The sequence below is a fragment of the Canis aureus genome, chromosome 4 (assembly GCF_053574225.1).
Source record: "Canis aureus isolate CA01 chromosome 4, VMU_Caureus_v.1.0, whole genome shotgun sequence".
Classification (NCBI taxonomy): domain Eukaryota; kingdom Metazoa; phylum Chordata; class Mammalia; order Carnivora; family Canidae; genus Canis; species Canis aureus.
In genome coordinates, this window is record NC_135614.1 from 13,222,100 (window position 1) to 13,236,879 (window position 14,780).

Sequence of the window (14,780 nt, forward strand, 5' to 3'; positions counted from 1 at the left end):
AGTAAGCATAAAGTTTAGCCCATAATTCTTTTAGCTGGTAAATTATTTACCCTTGTGTCTACATATTTCATGGTGGATGCCATTCACTTACAGAGTACAAACAGATATAGCACAAATTATTGTACCTGTCAATTGTGAATGGGAATGACCATATATATTCAACAAGAAAGGTTTTCTTTATGCATAAAATTTGAAAACAAAAAGGATCAATTGCTGTTTTCTTTAATAAGAAATATATCAACATAGTAAATACATCTTTGGTACTAGGTTTAGATTCTTAGAATATTGCCAAGGTCTATTTTAGGTGGCCACTGGAGGTCAGTATTTCCCTGATTTTCACTTGCCCTTTGGGCAGAAACTAACCTATTTTCAGGTCCTTAGATAAAATTTGCATCATCTGTTTCAAATATTCTTTCAAGAAGACAAAAAATGATAAAGACAGCCAGGAAAAAGTCATTGTGTATATTATATAATTGATTCCAGTCTACTAGTATGAAAGATGTATTTACTAACAAGGAAATTTATTTACCTTTGTTGGAGTTTCCATGACGGTAGTAAAATCTGTGTAAATTATATCTTGCTGCAGTATATATAAATAAATATACTTCCCAGGGTGTGGGTACAATTCTTCAACATTGCTTTTCTAATACACTTTATTAAAAAAAATAGTAGACATTAACTTCAATGGATCTTAGTATACTTTTTAGGTAGTGAATTTTTTTAAAAGATTTTATTTATTCATGAGACACACACACACACACACACACAGAGAGAGAGAGAGAGGCAGAGACACAGGCAGAGGGAGAAGCAGGCTCCCTGCAATGAGCCCAATGTGGGACTCTATCCCAGATCCTGGGATGAGACCCTGAGCCAAAGGCAGACGCTCAATCGCTGAGCCACCCAGGCATCCCTAGGTATTGAATTCTATTAAGGACACACTTCCTTTATCAGAATCCATTTAAAATGTCATCTTGTTAATCAAATGCTGCAATAGAAATTAGAAATTTCTAATTTCTTTCACTTACCTAACTACAGTCTTTCCAAATCGTTGTAAATTATGAAAAAGTGTTAGGTAAATTCTGACTCAGTCATATGCATTGAGCTCATTTTGATTTTTCTCTGGAAATAAATTTCTAAGTGAATATTGCTTTCCCTTACCCCAGATCAAAATACCACTCTCTATCTTACTCCTTCAAATTCACTAGGTAGTCTTACTATAAAACACCTTTCTAGATGAGAAACTTTTTTCTTTACCCATCTACTATGATTAGTAGACAAGTATAGGAATTCCTGGTGCTTTTAGGTGTGAGATTGTATATCCTTCAAGTTGATGTCTGTTATTAATGCTAATACCTTTCTCCTAATCTCAGCTCCTATCTCTATATCTTTATTTATTTGTTTGTTTATTTATTTATTTATTTATTTATCTCTATTTTTTGCTGTGATTATTTTATAAATTGAACTTGTAGATTCATGTTGGACACATATCCTATCAATATTTGGTTTTTGTTAATGAGCATGGAGCAGTAATAAAGGTTAAGAATTTTGACCTAGAACAAGATGGAGTGGAAATATTTCTCCATATTTTGCGACTAAGTATGACTAAAAGCTCTGGACTTTATATATAAAAGAAACAAGAATCTGAAAGGTAGAAGAAGACTGAAAGGTGGAGAGAAGATAAGCCAGTTAGGGACCATGGGACTTGAGGGAAAATACAGTGATGAGTTCCTTGAGTTTTATTTTTAGCTCTTATATTCTGAACTGAGTTCTAAAGAAGCCAGAAAATCCTGATGGGCACAGATCAAAAAAAAAAAAAAAAAAAATCAAACCAAAACAGAAACCACAAAAACCAAAGTCTGCTTTATTTATCCAAATGACCAGCAAAGGGATAGCCATGAAGACAGTTTTTAGACAATAATGCCCTACTTCAGCCAAACACCATAGGGAAAAAAAAAAACAAAAACCTATTTTCCCACCCTCACCAGCCAAGCCAAGTAGGGCACCTAGACTTCCACCTTCTCCTGGTTGTAAGGAAGCACCGTTTCCTCCTCCTCTATCTCCTACTGGGGTGGTATCAGAAAAAGCTGAATGGGGAAACTGGACTTATACCCCCAACCCCCTGCCACCAGTGGCAGTGTGGTACCTGTCAACCTCCCTACTGGGATGGTGTCATAGATGGCCTAATGAAAAGTAGACTTCATTGCAGCCCAGGAATAAGGCTTGCCTCTGCAGTGTCAATGAAGGCCACAGTGTCAATGATCAGTACTGAGACACCATCTCCTTCTCCCAGCTAGATAGTATTAGCAGAAGCCTAATGAGAGCCTAAATTCTTAACTCCATCCAGTAGTCATCTCCATCTTTCCATCTCCATCTCCATTTCATTCTTTCCTCCTTTGTCAATAATAAGTTTGATCCATATAATTGTGGGTTTATTTCCGGGTTTTCTGTTATTTTCCATTGATCTCCATGGTTATTTTTGTTCCAGTAGCATACTGTTTTAATTGTTACCACTTTGTAATATAATTTGAAATCTGAAATTGTGATACCCAGCTTTTTCTTTTCCAAGATTGCTTTGGCTATTCAAGGTTTTTCGTGGTTCCATACAAATTTTGGGACTGTTTGTTCTAGTTCTATGACAAATGCTGTTGCTATTTTGATAGGGATTATATTAAATTTGTAGATCACTTTGGGTAATAGAGACATTTTAATATTTGTTCTTCCCACCCATAAGCATGGAATGTCTTTCCATTTCTTTGTGTGATCTTGAATTCTTTTCATCATTGTTTTATAGTTTTTGAAGTTTAGGTCTTTCACCTCTTTGGCTGAGTTTATACCTAGATATTTTGTTTTTGGTGCATTTGTAAATTGAATTGTTTTCTTAATTTCTCTTTCTGCTGCTAGATTATTAGTGTATAGGAATGAATTGGGTTTCTGTACCTTGACTTTGTATCCTCTGACTTTACTGAATTGATTTGTCAGTTCTAATAGTTTTTTGGTGAACTCTTTAGGATTTCTATATAAGTATCATGTCATCTGCATAGTGAGAGTTTTACTTATTTCTTACCAGTTTGGATACCTTTTATTTCTTTATGTTGTTTGATTGCTGTGGCTAAGATTTCCAGTATCATGTTGACTAAAAGTGGTGAGAGTGGACATCCTTGTCTTGCTCCGACCTTAGGAGAAAAATTGAGTTTTTCACCATTGAGTATGATTTTCTCTGTGGGTTTTTCTTTTTTTTTTAAAGATTGATTTATTTATTCATGAGAGACATAGACTGAGAGAGAGGCAGAGACATAGGCAGAGGGAGAAGCAGGCTCCTTACAAGGAGTCTGATGCGGGACTCTATCCCGGATCCTGGGATCACGACCTGAGCAAAGGCAGGTGCCCAACAACTGAGCCACCCAGGTGTCCCCTCTGTGGGATTTTCACATAAGGTCTTTATTATGTTGAGGTATATGTATCATCTCAATGTACTTTGTTGATGGTTTTATCTTGAATGGATGCTATACTTTGTCAAATGTTTTTTCTGCATCTATTGAAATGATCATATGGTTCTTACCCTTTCTCCTATTGATGTAATGTATCATATTGATTGTTTTGTGGATATTGAACCACCTTTGTATCCTGGGAATAAATCCCATTCGATTGTGGTGTATGACTTTTTAAATGTATTATTAGTTTGCTAATATAAATGAGTGATGTTGGCCTATAGTTCTCTTTTTTTGTGGTGTCTTTAACTGGTTTTGGTATCAGGGTGATACTAAGCTTCATAGAGTGAATTTGTAAGTTTTCCTTCCTCTTGTAATTTTTGGGAGAGTTTGAGAAGAATGGATATTAACTCTTTTGTAAATGTTTAGTAGAATTTGCCTGTGAGGTTGTCTGGTTCTGGACTTTTGTTTTTTGAAAGTTTTTTGAATTACCAATTCAACTTCATTGCTGGTAATTTATCTGTTCAAACTTTCTATTTCTTCCTGCTTTGGTTTTGGTAGGTTGTAGGTTTCCAGGAATTTATCCATTTCTTCCAAGTTGTCCACTTTATTGGCATATAGGATCTGTTAGAATTGTTTGTATTTCTGTAGTGTTGGTTACTATTTCCCCTCTTTCATTAGTAATTTTGTGTATTTGGGTGTTTTTTTTTTTTTTTTTTTTTTTTATGAGTCTGGCTAGAAGTTTATCAATTCTGTTGATTGTTTCAAAGAACCAGCTCCTGGTTTCATTGAACTGTTCCATTTTTTGTTTTCTGTATCATTTATTTCTACTCTGATCTTTATTATTTCCTTTCTTTTCTGGGTTTGGTTTTTATTTCTTTTTGTAGCTATTGTAGGTATAAAGTAAGATTGCTTGAGATTTTTTTCTTGCTTCTTGAGGTAGGCGGTATAAACTTCCATCTTAGAACTTCTTTTGTTGCATCCCCAAAATTTTGAACCATTGTGTTTTCTAAAAGAAGTTTTTGAAAAAGTTAGAGAATGATAATAGAAGGAATTTTGGAACATCAGGAAGAAAGGAAGAAGAGTAGGAATAAAAATATGGGGTCCAATCCAGAATATTCATACATCTCTTATGTCCTCTAATATGTGAGTTTCTTGGTCTTCTCTTGAATCTGCATTTTTAATAAGCTTCCTTGGTAGTTCTTAGACACTAGAATTTGAGGCTCATTGCTGCTCTAAAGTTAGAGGAGATCCTAGGCATACCTCACTGACCCACAGTGAAGCTTTTTTAGGAGCATGCTGACTGGGAGAAGTTTCTCATACCTGTGTGGTAGATTGTAATTTTCATACCAAGTCATACTGGTTAAGGACCCAGCAAGAAAGAGATGGCACACTTAGTGGGAATTCCGGAGAAAATTTGACAAAAGCACCATTCACAAAGGTATAGGTAGGGTTAAGGCAACTAATAAGGGATGCTAAAGCAAACAGGAACTATCAGGAGTTGAAAGGTTTTACTACTCTTGGGTAGAGGAATAGAGGACACCCAGTAGAGAAGTAGTCAGAAACATATAGTACATATGAATCCAACCACACCAGAACCACAAGGTTCTGAAGCATGGAATAAGTTAAAGCACACTCAAGGCTTTACTTCCTTCTCCCCCAGATCTGCTGGTGCCTCCCATAAGCAGAACTGAAATAGAAGGGACAAAGATGAACCAAATGATAAAGTCCCAACCTACAGTGAAAGACAAGAAGGATGGAGAATAGATCTGAGGGGATATGGTAAAGGGAGAATAACCAACTCTGATGTAAGAAAAATGCAGGAGAGAGGACCTGATTAATAAACTGTATCTAGGAAAAAAATTAAGACACAAAGTAAAACAAGATTCTTTTGTGCCAATATATGTACATGGACAGCACTTATATTAGGACTAAATTCTGGCATACTTTAAAGAAACATCCAGTATATTTAACCAATACTGTTAGTCCAGTTTTCTTTTCAAAGAGCTACTTCTGAAACCCAGTAGGCGTATAATGGTTGTGATTTCAGTCGTAAGATTTCTAATTCCAGTTTAGTTTTCTGGCCAGGTTAGTTAGTTAGTTAGCTAGTTAGTTTGTTTGTTTTAAAGATTTTATTCATTTATTCATGAGACACAGAGAGAAAGAGAGGCAGAGACACAGGCAGAGGGAGAAGCAGGCTCTATGCAGGGAGCCTAACATGGGACTCCTTCCCGGGTCTCTAGGATCAGGCCCTGGGCTGAAGGTGGCGCTAAACCGCTGAGCCACCCGGGCTGCCCCCAGTATATTTATTATGTAAAGACCTCCAAGGTTTGTAGCAGAACATTCTTGCATTAAAATACAAAAAAAAGTAAAGTAGATCAAAAGATAGATTCCCCTTGATCTGATTCAGACTTTTGGGCCTACCACCAATCAGATCTATATGTAAATTAGTAGCTTTACAACTATTATACCAAGAAGTAACCATTTCTTTTCTCTTGCAGAGAACATCATGGGAATGCAATGCAACCATCTGTCAAGGATAACAGTGGTAGCCATGGCTCTCCTATCAGTGGAAAATTAGAAGGCATCTTCTTCAGCTGCAGCACTGAATTCAATACTGGGAAGCCACCCCAGGATTCACCTTATGGAAGATACAGGTTTGAGATTGCAGCAGAAAAACTTTTTAACCCCAATACTAACTTATACTTTGGGGACTTCTACTGTATGTACACTGCTTATCATTATGTGATTCTTGTTATTGCCCCTGTGGGATCACCAGGAGATGAATTTTGTAAGCTGCGCCTTCCTCAGCTAAATTCCAAGGATAATAAATTTTTGACCTGCGCAGAAGAAGATGGGGTGCTGGTTTACCACCATGCCCAGGATGTCATTTTAGAAGTCATTTACACTGACCCTGTGGATCTTTCTCTGGGCACTGTAGCAGAAATCACTGGTCATCAGCTCATGAGTTTGTCTACTGCAAATGCAAAGAAAGATCCCAGCTGCAAAACCTGTAATATCAGTGTTGGACGTTAATGCCCACTTTTCTTATTCTTACTCAGTCCCTTTTCTTCCTGTAGGAGCATTGATCCTCTGTTGTCCATTTTCATCACCAGATGTTTTCCACTGAAGCATGCACATGCCGCTATCACCAAAAGCAAATTGTCATTTTTCAGATATCATTCAGAGCCGTTTTAGTGTTTCCTACTCCCTGCCCTTCCCATTACTTTCAATGATGAAAGTTCTCCTCTGACACTTTATTGCCTAGATGCTGCAATGTTTTTATTTTTCCTTTATGCCAAACATAACAAAACAATTATATAAACTGCTTTAGCAAAATACAAAATAACGGCTTATAAATGGTGTTTAAATATGCATTCATTTTAATCTACTGAACAAATATTGGGATAACTCCAAACCGCATGAAAGGGTGTAATTGCAGCATGAGTTAAATCTTGAAGCCTAGAATTGTCAGCACTTCCAACTTGTTGTTTGACAGTGTTATTTATGTTATTTATATTAGCTAACAGGAAACAACTATTGTGTTCAACATAATAAATATAATAGAAAAATATTTTATTTGTATTGTTGTATAAAATATTTACAATCATATAGAATATATAGAGTTACATTTTAATAGCAATTGTATACATGTCATGAAACCATTTCCCTTATCAAAGATGTGGTTTGTAAACTTCAAATAGTTGTGTATCTGTCCTGTTACAAGTAGATGATTTCAATTAAACAAATTTATGAAGGACATCAATCTGATTCATAGAAGTTATAAAATATCAGGTAAATACAGAGAAAACAATGAGCCTCTGAAATACTCTGCTTCTGAGAGTCAATATTCTTCCCATCCAAACTATATGAAAATGTGAATTTGTTCAACATCATGCTTAAACATTACAGAAAACAGAAATACAAACGTGGTTGGTACAAGAGAGAAAATGTTGACCTTTTACTTACTTTTACAAAGGCAAAAATAATAAATGTGTGTTTTAGTACAAAATAACACAAAACTATATGCACTAAAAATGATGAAGCAAATAAAATATTCTATCTTCTTTTCCAAGGTATCTTAACAATTTCCAAACTTTTCATTTTGTACAGAATGAAGAATACCTACAACTCATGAGAAATCTTTGTGACTCTACAAAGTTTAGACCTTGGAACATTAAGAAAAATGCATATTCCCAATGGAAAAATAGTTATATACTCTTATAGTAAACAAAAAGATTAGCAATTGTAACTATGATCACATTAGATTATATACTGAGACCACAGATCTATCCAAAATACCTATTTTCAAATTTTAATACAATATTTTATTTTAATATAAACATCTGTTAATTATAGACAAATGTAATTCACAAAGTACATGCTATCAGAATGAACTTTGGTAACCAGAAATGTAAAATTTCAAAGAACAGATAAAATAATGTGCTATTTTTATATAGAAATAAAAAATTAGCAGTGACACATTCTAGTATACTTTAGCCTAGCAGACTTAAAGGACAGATAGATTTTTTTTTATCATTAAAAATCTATTAGAAGATTCAAATAAATTACATTCTTACTAGCTGTATTCCTTCCAACGTAAAAAGATTTTCTTTCCCTCCTTTTATTGATTTTTTAAAAAATCATGCTCTTTTCCATATACTAACAGAAGCAATTTTTGGACACTAAATAGACTTTCCCTATCAAGTAGCCCATTGAATAGTATTATTTAAATTTGATAAAATATTTAAATGTTTTTTGAAATAATTATACTGACTGTGCATTTTCTCCCTGGCATGGAGGAGACTGAATTTGTTTCCAATTATACTGTTAGTTGTTATATTTCCCCCCATTTAAATTTTCTCTTCTCATTTATAATTACATTTGCTATCCCTTCTTAAAAACAGCTAATATTACCACTAAAGTGCTTCAATTTTCAGTATGTCAAAACTACTTAGCAAGAATGGCAGAGGAAAATAAACTTGACCTTATCTTGGTTGAAAGTGAGCACAAACATTTCCTGAACCTCAGATTGTTTTGGCCACGTCTTGCTTGCTGATGAGGACCTCTAATAATCTCAGTTTGGCTTTTATGTGCTTGTATTCATAGTACTCATCTGCCATTGGTATCCTATCTTCCTTTTGTGGACTTCTGCAAAACAAAAAAATACTGTCTGTTGGCTCATAATAAATCAAGTCATTAACAATCCTTATATTTTTTACATGAGAAAGTACAAAGTAGAAGTTTCCACTTGGTTTTTGCATCATGTCTTTTTTACCTTCCCTTCCACCTTCACTCCCTCCCTCCTCCATGTGTTCTTAGGTTTTTGTATAACAGTACCCTTTGAGAACTTGAATGTCATAGATGTTTTCCAAGTATATGGTCTACTGCATAGACATACAACAATGGAGCAAGTAAAAAGGAAAAAAAAAAAAAAAAACCACAGAACTCTCAAGGCATTCTTAGGCTAGCCATTCTCCCATTACTCATGCAACAGTTCACATCTATGCAGAATGTTCAGTCCTTACAATGAGAGTTGTTAAAAATTCAACCTAAAAACTACATAAATTAACAATTTATGAATTTATGGTAATGGGAGAAAAAAGCTCAATGGCTATCTTATAAACATGAAATACTTCCAAGCTTTAATTATAATACCTGTCTCTTATAATGTTTAGTAGAATCAGTGAAATGTTCATGGATTGAATTTATATAAATCTGAATTGCAGTGGTTCTCTTTGCACACTAATTCTAAGGCTAGACATCTGACAATGCATATTTTATACATATGAATTCTAACTACTATATGTTCTTGCCATTTACTTTGAAGAACGTTTGGGTAACATCTGGAATTAAAACCATTTCCTTCCCACAAAAATATGTTGCCAGGATACGTTTTCTAAAGGGCAGTAATAGCTTTAGCATCTTGGAAGACTCTTGTCTCCTTGCTTGCTAAAATTACCAGTTGCTTTTAGAACTTTTCATTTATGACTTTGAAATACAAGAGGTGGAAAACAGATGAAACATCACAGTTGCTACTGACTATAAACACAGATACTCTCTAATATTAGTATGGCTGAATGTAGGTAAATAGCAAGCACTTAAATTTTTACCTATACACCCTTCTATTTTCCCACTACTGATAAAAAGTATCACAAATTAAAAGCATGAATCTATAAAAATTTCCTAAGAATGTAATTATCTGCTTGTGATACACCACTATATATTGACCTGGAATTTCTAGTACAGAGCTCAGAGCAGTACACAAATCTGTAGACAGGGTTTTTCTTAAATATAAGTTATTTAACAGAACTCCTTTGCCTCCATTCTGTATTATGGAACAATTTTAACTGGGCGTCTAAATATCACCTTCATTTATGTGAACATATCTAGTGAAGAAATGGTCTAATTTATTGGGAAACACTAGTAACCCATCATGTGAATTTCCCCTGGTCCTGCATACTCCATTTTGGCTAATAAACAAGAGTGTATTGACCAGAATGAAAAGTATTTCCTAAAGCAGTTTTCCCATTATGTAAAACATGCTCACGTGCTTAATGCAGTTCTTGGCTCATAACTGTTAATGTCATATCTACATGATTATTCCTCTTGCTTGGCAAATATTACCAAGAACATTTATAGTAACTTAAATTTTTAGTCATCCATTTACATGGTTATTTTACCTTATGGACGGGATTAGACCTTCCTAATAAAATGCCTTAGGAAAATGAGATTAAGATCCATATTTCCTAGCCATTCAACCCTTTGATTTTAGTTGTGATATACCACTGCTTTGGCATTTAGTAAGTATATTACCACAAGAGGGCATACAACCTTAGTCAAATATAAGCATAGCTGAAGTGGCATTAAGACTCAAAGGTGCAGAATACTATACATGGAACATCACTAACCTCCCTGTACATCAAAAGGTATGCTAAATACCACTGGATCTCCCTTAGGCAAGACTACTAGCACACTAGAGTGCTCTCAAGCTCTTTAGACTCCTGCGTACATATAGGTTAAAAAAATGTAAATGTAAATTTACATCTGTATGGAAATTCTGTAAAGGGAAAAAATGGAAATGGAAAAAGAAAACCATGTTTTATATTCTAAATCTTTTTTAAAGAATTTATTTATTTATTTATTTATTCATGAAAGACACAGCGAGAGAGAGGCAGAGACATAGGCAGAGAGAAAAGTGGGCTCCATGCAGGTAGCCCAACATGGGACTTGATCTCAGGACTCCAGGATCATGCCCTGGGCCAAAGGCAGGTGCTCAACCACTGAGCCACCCAGACATCCCTATATTTCAAATTTAACAGCCACATAACATTTTTCACTAGATAGTTAATATCAGCAGAAGGGTAAATAACTTGGACTTGTAGCAATCAACTGGAAATGGAAGATTCCAGGTAGAAAACAAAGTGGGTTACATTTGTATTTGCTGAAGACAAAAAGTTTCGGATTTAATAGGTCCAGTCCTAGTGTACAGCTCTGGAGGACTGAAATGGAAAAGCTGCTAAGAGGTGAGTAGACTAATCCTTCAGGATGCTATAGAAAATAGTCCCAGTCCATCAGGTCGACCCTCAGTCTGCTATAATCAAAGCCAATTCAGGAAGGACAGATAACGTAGATGGAGAAGAATACCGAGGGGCCAGTTGTATCACTGACTCCTGCCTCTGCCACCTTAATATCTTTGTGCTTTGGGAAACACTTTATTATTTTTAATATTGATATCCCACATGACAACTGTAGCTTCCCAAAGTATTCCAGGAAGTCCAACCATTTCTTCTTGTAACCATGGAAACAGACTCAGGATAGCTAAATGATTTGTCTCTTCCAGAAGTAGATCAATAATCCTGAATCTTATGATTATATATATATATATGTATGTATGTATATGTATATGTATGTATATTGTATGTATATTATATGTGTATGTATATATGCATATATATGTATATACACATACATACATATACATAATTATATGCATATACATATATAACTTGTACATATAAAAGTTGACATATACATTGACAATACACCATAATTTAGAGGAATCTAATTGAAATGCCTAATAAGACTTAGGTTGACAAAGAAAAGTAGACAAAGTGAGGATATAGCTAAACATTTATTTTAGGGATAGAAGGAATAGCTATGAACTTTTGACCTGAAAATAAATAATTAAGGGCAGACCCTGAAGTTTAAAAGATATATTTAAAGCAAAAGAAAAATTATTTAGTGAAACAGGGAATAACTTGTGAAACTAAGTAACCATGAACCAAAAGTTATATGGATTTAAAAATCAAATAGATTTCTAAAGGTTTAGATAAATTCAAAAATTATAAAGAGATTTATTAGGCAAAGTTAGGGATTTTTGGATTTCATCCTTTATTTTTTAAAGCCTGATGTCAAACTTGATAGCTACAGCCTCCCATAAAACATAACCTAATAATGGCACTATTAGAATGTTGCATTAGACAGATCTTGAGTCCAAGTCACTGTGGAAATTTATATCTTGTATAAAGTCACTGTTCCTGCCAGAAACTCATTCTTAACAATAGTTCCCTAAGAAATACTAGCTTAAAAAAATCTCCACCCACACTTACCTTCCCGTTTGTTTAAAAAACTGTTCTTCAAAGTCCCTTAAGGCTTTCCGAAGTCTCTTCTTGTCAGCCCTAGTTTCTCGGAGATGGTCAAGAAGTACAGGCCTATATCAAGTAAAAAATATATATGCCATTACTGAGTTCTGGCATGATTGAGACATCATATAATTTATCATATAATTTATGATTAACTTATCATATAATTATAATTTATAATAGATAAATTCTGTATTATGATACAGAAGGGTTCTGCCTAAAAGAGTATCTTTTGAATAAATACATACATGTAGAGCCTGATCATAGGGAATCACATAAACAGATGATGAAAACAATGTCATAGGAGAAGAGAAAGGACAAACAGAAGGCAAGCCCAACAGAGTCCATTATAAGATGTGGTGAGAATAATGACCATATGAAGGGATGAGGGAGAAAGAGACATTTTGAAAGAATACTCATCAGTATTTGATGATAGACTAGACGACTAGACGTAAGAGGCACAAGAAGAAGAGAGTTTGAAGAAAATTCTATCCTTAATATAGAGTATGGAGAAAATGGTGAAACCCTTGGGAATGAAACATCTTATTTAAAATAAAGCTAGAATTACACTGCAAATTCTACTTCATTCTACTAAGACAAGAGAAAAGACACACTTTTAGAGCAGAAATTTTTATGTAGGGAACTTGTACATGGTTTTAGAACTTTGAACCCCTTGAAATAATATATTGACATATTCTAAAAAAAAGAAAGAAAGAAAGAAAGAAAGAAAGAAGAAAAGATTCCAACAACTCCCAAAAGTTAAGAACAGCTGCTTAAGAACAACCAACCAACAATAAATAAAGGAAAGAGGGAATAGAGGGAGAGAAAAAAGGGAAAAAGAGGAGCTGAAGGAAGATTGATTTTCTGCTTCCAAACAGGTTACTTCTCTGAGTTGAAACTGACTGAGGTACCAGCGGATTCTACAAGCACACTAAAATACCAATTTACAGCTTAGTTCTTAGTCTCACCTCAGATATTTTGGGGGTTTCCCTCCCTATCTTGAGGTATACAATCACCACACTATAGTAATACATGTTAAAGGAAATCTTATAAACTGGCCTGTAATATACAAACCGAAGAAGGTCAAATGATCAAGAGGAATGCCAGCTACTGAATCACATAACATTAATAATAATGCTAATGAAAATACAAATAGTTCTTGAAGGGCTCATTTACTTATGGCCAAGGGGATTCCCAGGCTGGAGAAACCATCTCATCTAAATGGAACAGACTAGGATAAAGGCCTAATAAGTGTTGACCCACATAGGATCCCAATTCCTTTTTTTCCAGCATTTTCAAAAGCCAGCTCTGCTTCACACGTTGCTGAGAATTAGACTGGTACCAGACCCTGCTGAGAAAACTGTGCAACTATAGGAAACTGAATGTTAGCATTTGTGGCACCTTTATGTCTTATTGGGAGTGTTGGTTCCTCATAGCTTTGTCTTCTCCATTCTCTAGTCAAGAGAGCAACCAGATTATGCATTTAGGCTACCCTCTGGTGGTTCACATTTTTTAGAGAATCTAATAGTTCTTATGAATTTTGTATGCACATATAAGTTGTCCCAGACCAGAAGGAGTTGAAAAGAGTCTCCATACTTAGGATTCACACTCACATAGTGGCCTCATGTAAATTGGACATGGATAGGGCTGGTTGTTTAATTTCTTTTTTTTCATCTGGCAGCAGGACCCTAACAGGCTCAGTCTCATTAGAGAAGGTGAGGTGGTCGCCAACAGGAAGGTGAGCTGCTGGATCTAGCAAAGACGGTTGTTGGCTTCCCTGTGGACAGTCTTCATCAGAGTCCTCTTCCTCCTGCTTATCACAAGCAGAGTTAAAGTCACAAAATGCTATGTGCCTTTTGAACTAAAAACAGGAAGAGGAACCATAAACAGATACTATGAAAAGAGTAGGTGACACCTGTGTCTACTGAAAAACCAGAAGGAAGCTACCAAGAGGAACTCTTCCTTAGTTGCATCAAAAAACTCGCAAAGTTAATGAGCAAAGAGGTACCCATGCTGGGCTAAAATGGTCAGTAAGTTCATCTCTGCTGGGCTAAAGGTGGCACAAAATCCAGGTTATGGTCAATCTGGGCTACACTACCGACTAGTTTCTCCCTTTCACCCAGACCTTCTGGGACTTCAGCTTCATAACAGTTACATGAATTAGGATGAGATGGATTTCAGACACCTTTTGTCATCCAGAAATACCCAAAAGCAGGTCCTGGTGTGGACTACATTTGGAGGATATTGAGAAAACTGACAAATTCAGGGAAGAGCTCTATGAAGTCCAAAGCAAAACGGAGTTATTCCTTAATATGTTCTGCTATTGCTTATCACAACTAAAAGATTTTCTTACAAGGAAATCTGAAAATCACAAACCATTTTAAATCATGCTTCCTTAATGGAAAAATTTTAGAGATTATGACTCACTATTGTCTTTGTCTTTAAAATTGTGAAAGTATAAAAATGTAGTCAGGTATACTTAAATGTATATTTGTTAACATTTATTCCTTTTTATATTGATATCTTGAGCAAGTGACTGTTTGAATATTAATGGAGTAGAATTTGTGGTGCTTTTCTAGTTCTGTATTCCCATAAGTCATTCTTTATTAAAAATAGTCTAATTCAATTTCAGTAGCCATATTTTCTTTTGAAATAAATCTTACATCTTACATAACGATGGTCAAATGGTACCAAAAACAAATATCGC

General features: G+C 34.9%; 2 protein-coding genes across 13 annotated transcripts in view; one reads left to right on the top strand and one right to left on the bottom strand.

The window, feature by feature from the left end:
- The window catches only part of PHYHIPL (phytanoyl-CoA 2-hydroxylase interacting protein like), an 81,408-nt gene extending 66,709 nt beyond the window's left edge, over positions 1-14,699 (top strand). For 4 of the 5 annotated variants that reach the window (XM_077894600.1, XM_077894603.1, XM_077894602.1 and 1 more), the window contains exon 5: positions 5,930-7,255. In XM_077894600.1, coding sequence (XP_077750726.1) covers positions 5,930-6,464 — 535 coding nt within the window. In that variant the 3' untranslated portion in view covers positions 6,465-7,255. Of the gene's footprint in view, positions 1-5,929; positions 7,256-7,541 lie in introns of those variants that run through there. The other variant, XM_077894604.1, reaches the window with a different exon arrangement.
- The window catches only part of FAM13C (family with sequence similarity 13 member C), a 250,838-nt gene continuing 243,041 nt past the window's right edge, over positions 6,984-14,780 (bottom strand). For 6 of the 8 annotated variants that reach the window (XM_077894598.1, XM_077894597.1, XM_077894596.1 and 3 more), the window contains 3 exons: positions 13,687-13,886; positions 12,041-12,142; positions 6,984-8,579 (listed from right to left, as the gene is read on the bottom strand). In XM_077894598.1, the coding sequence (XP_077750724.1) occupies positions 8,456-8,579; positions 12,041-12,142; positions 13,687-13,886 (426 nt within the window). In that variant the 3' untranslated portion in view covers positions 6,984-8,455. The remainder of the gene's footprint in view (positions 8,580-12,040; positions 12,143-13,686; positions 13,887-14,780) is intronic. The other 2 variants (XM_077894595.1, XM_077894592.1) reach the window with 1 other exon arrangement.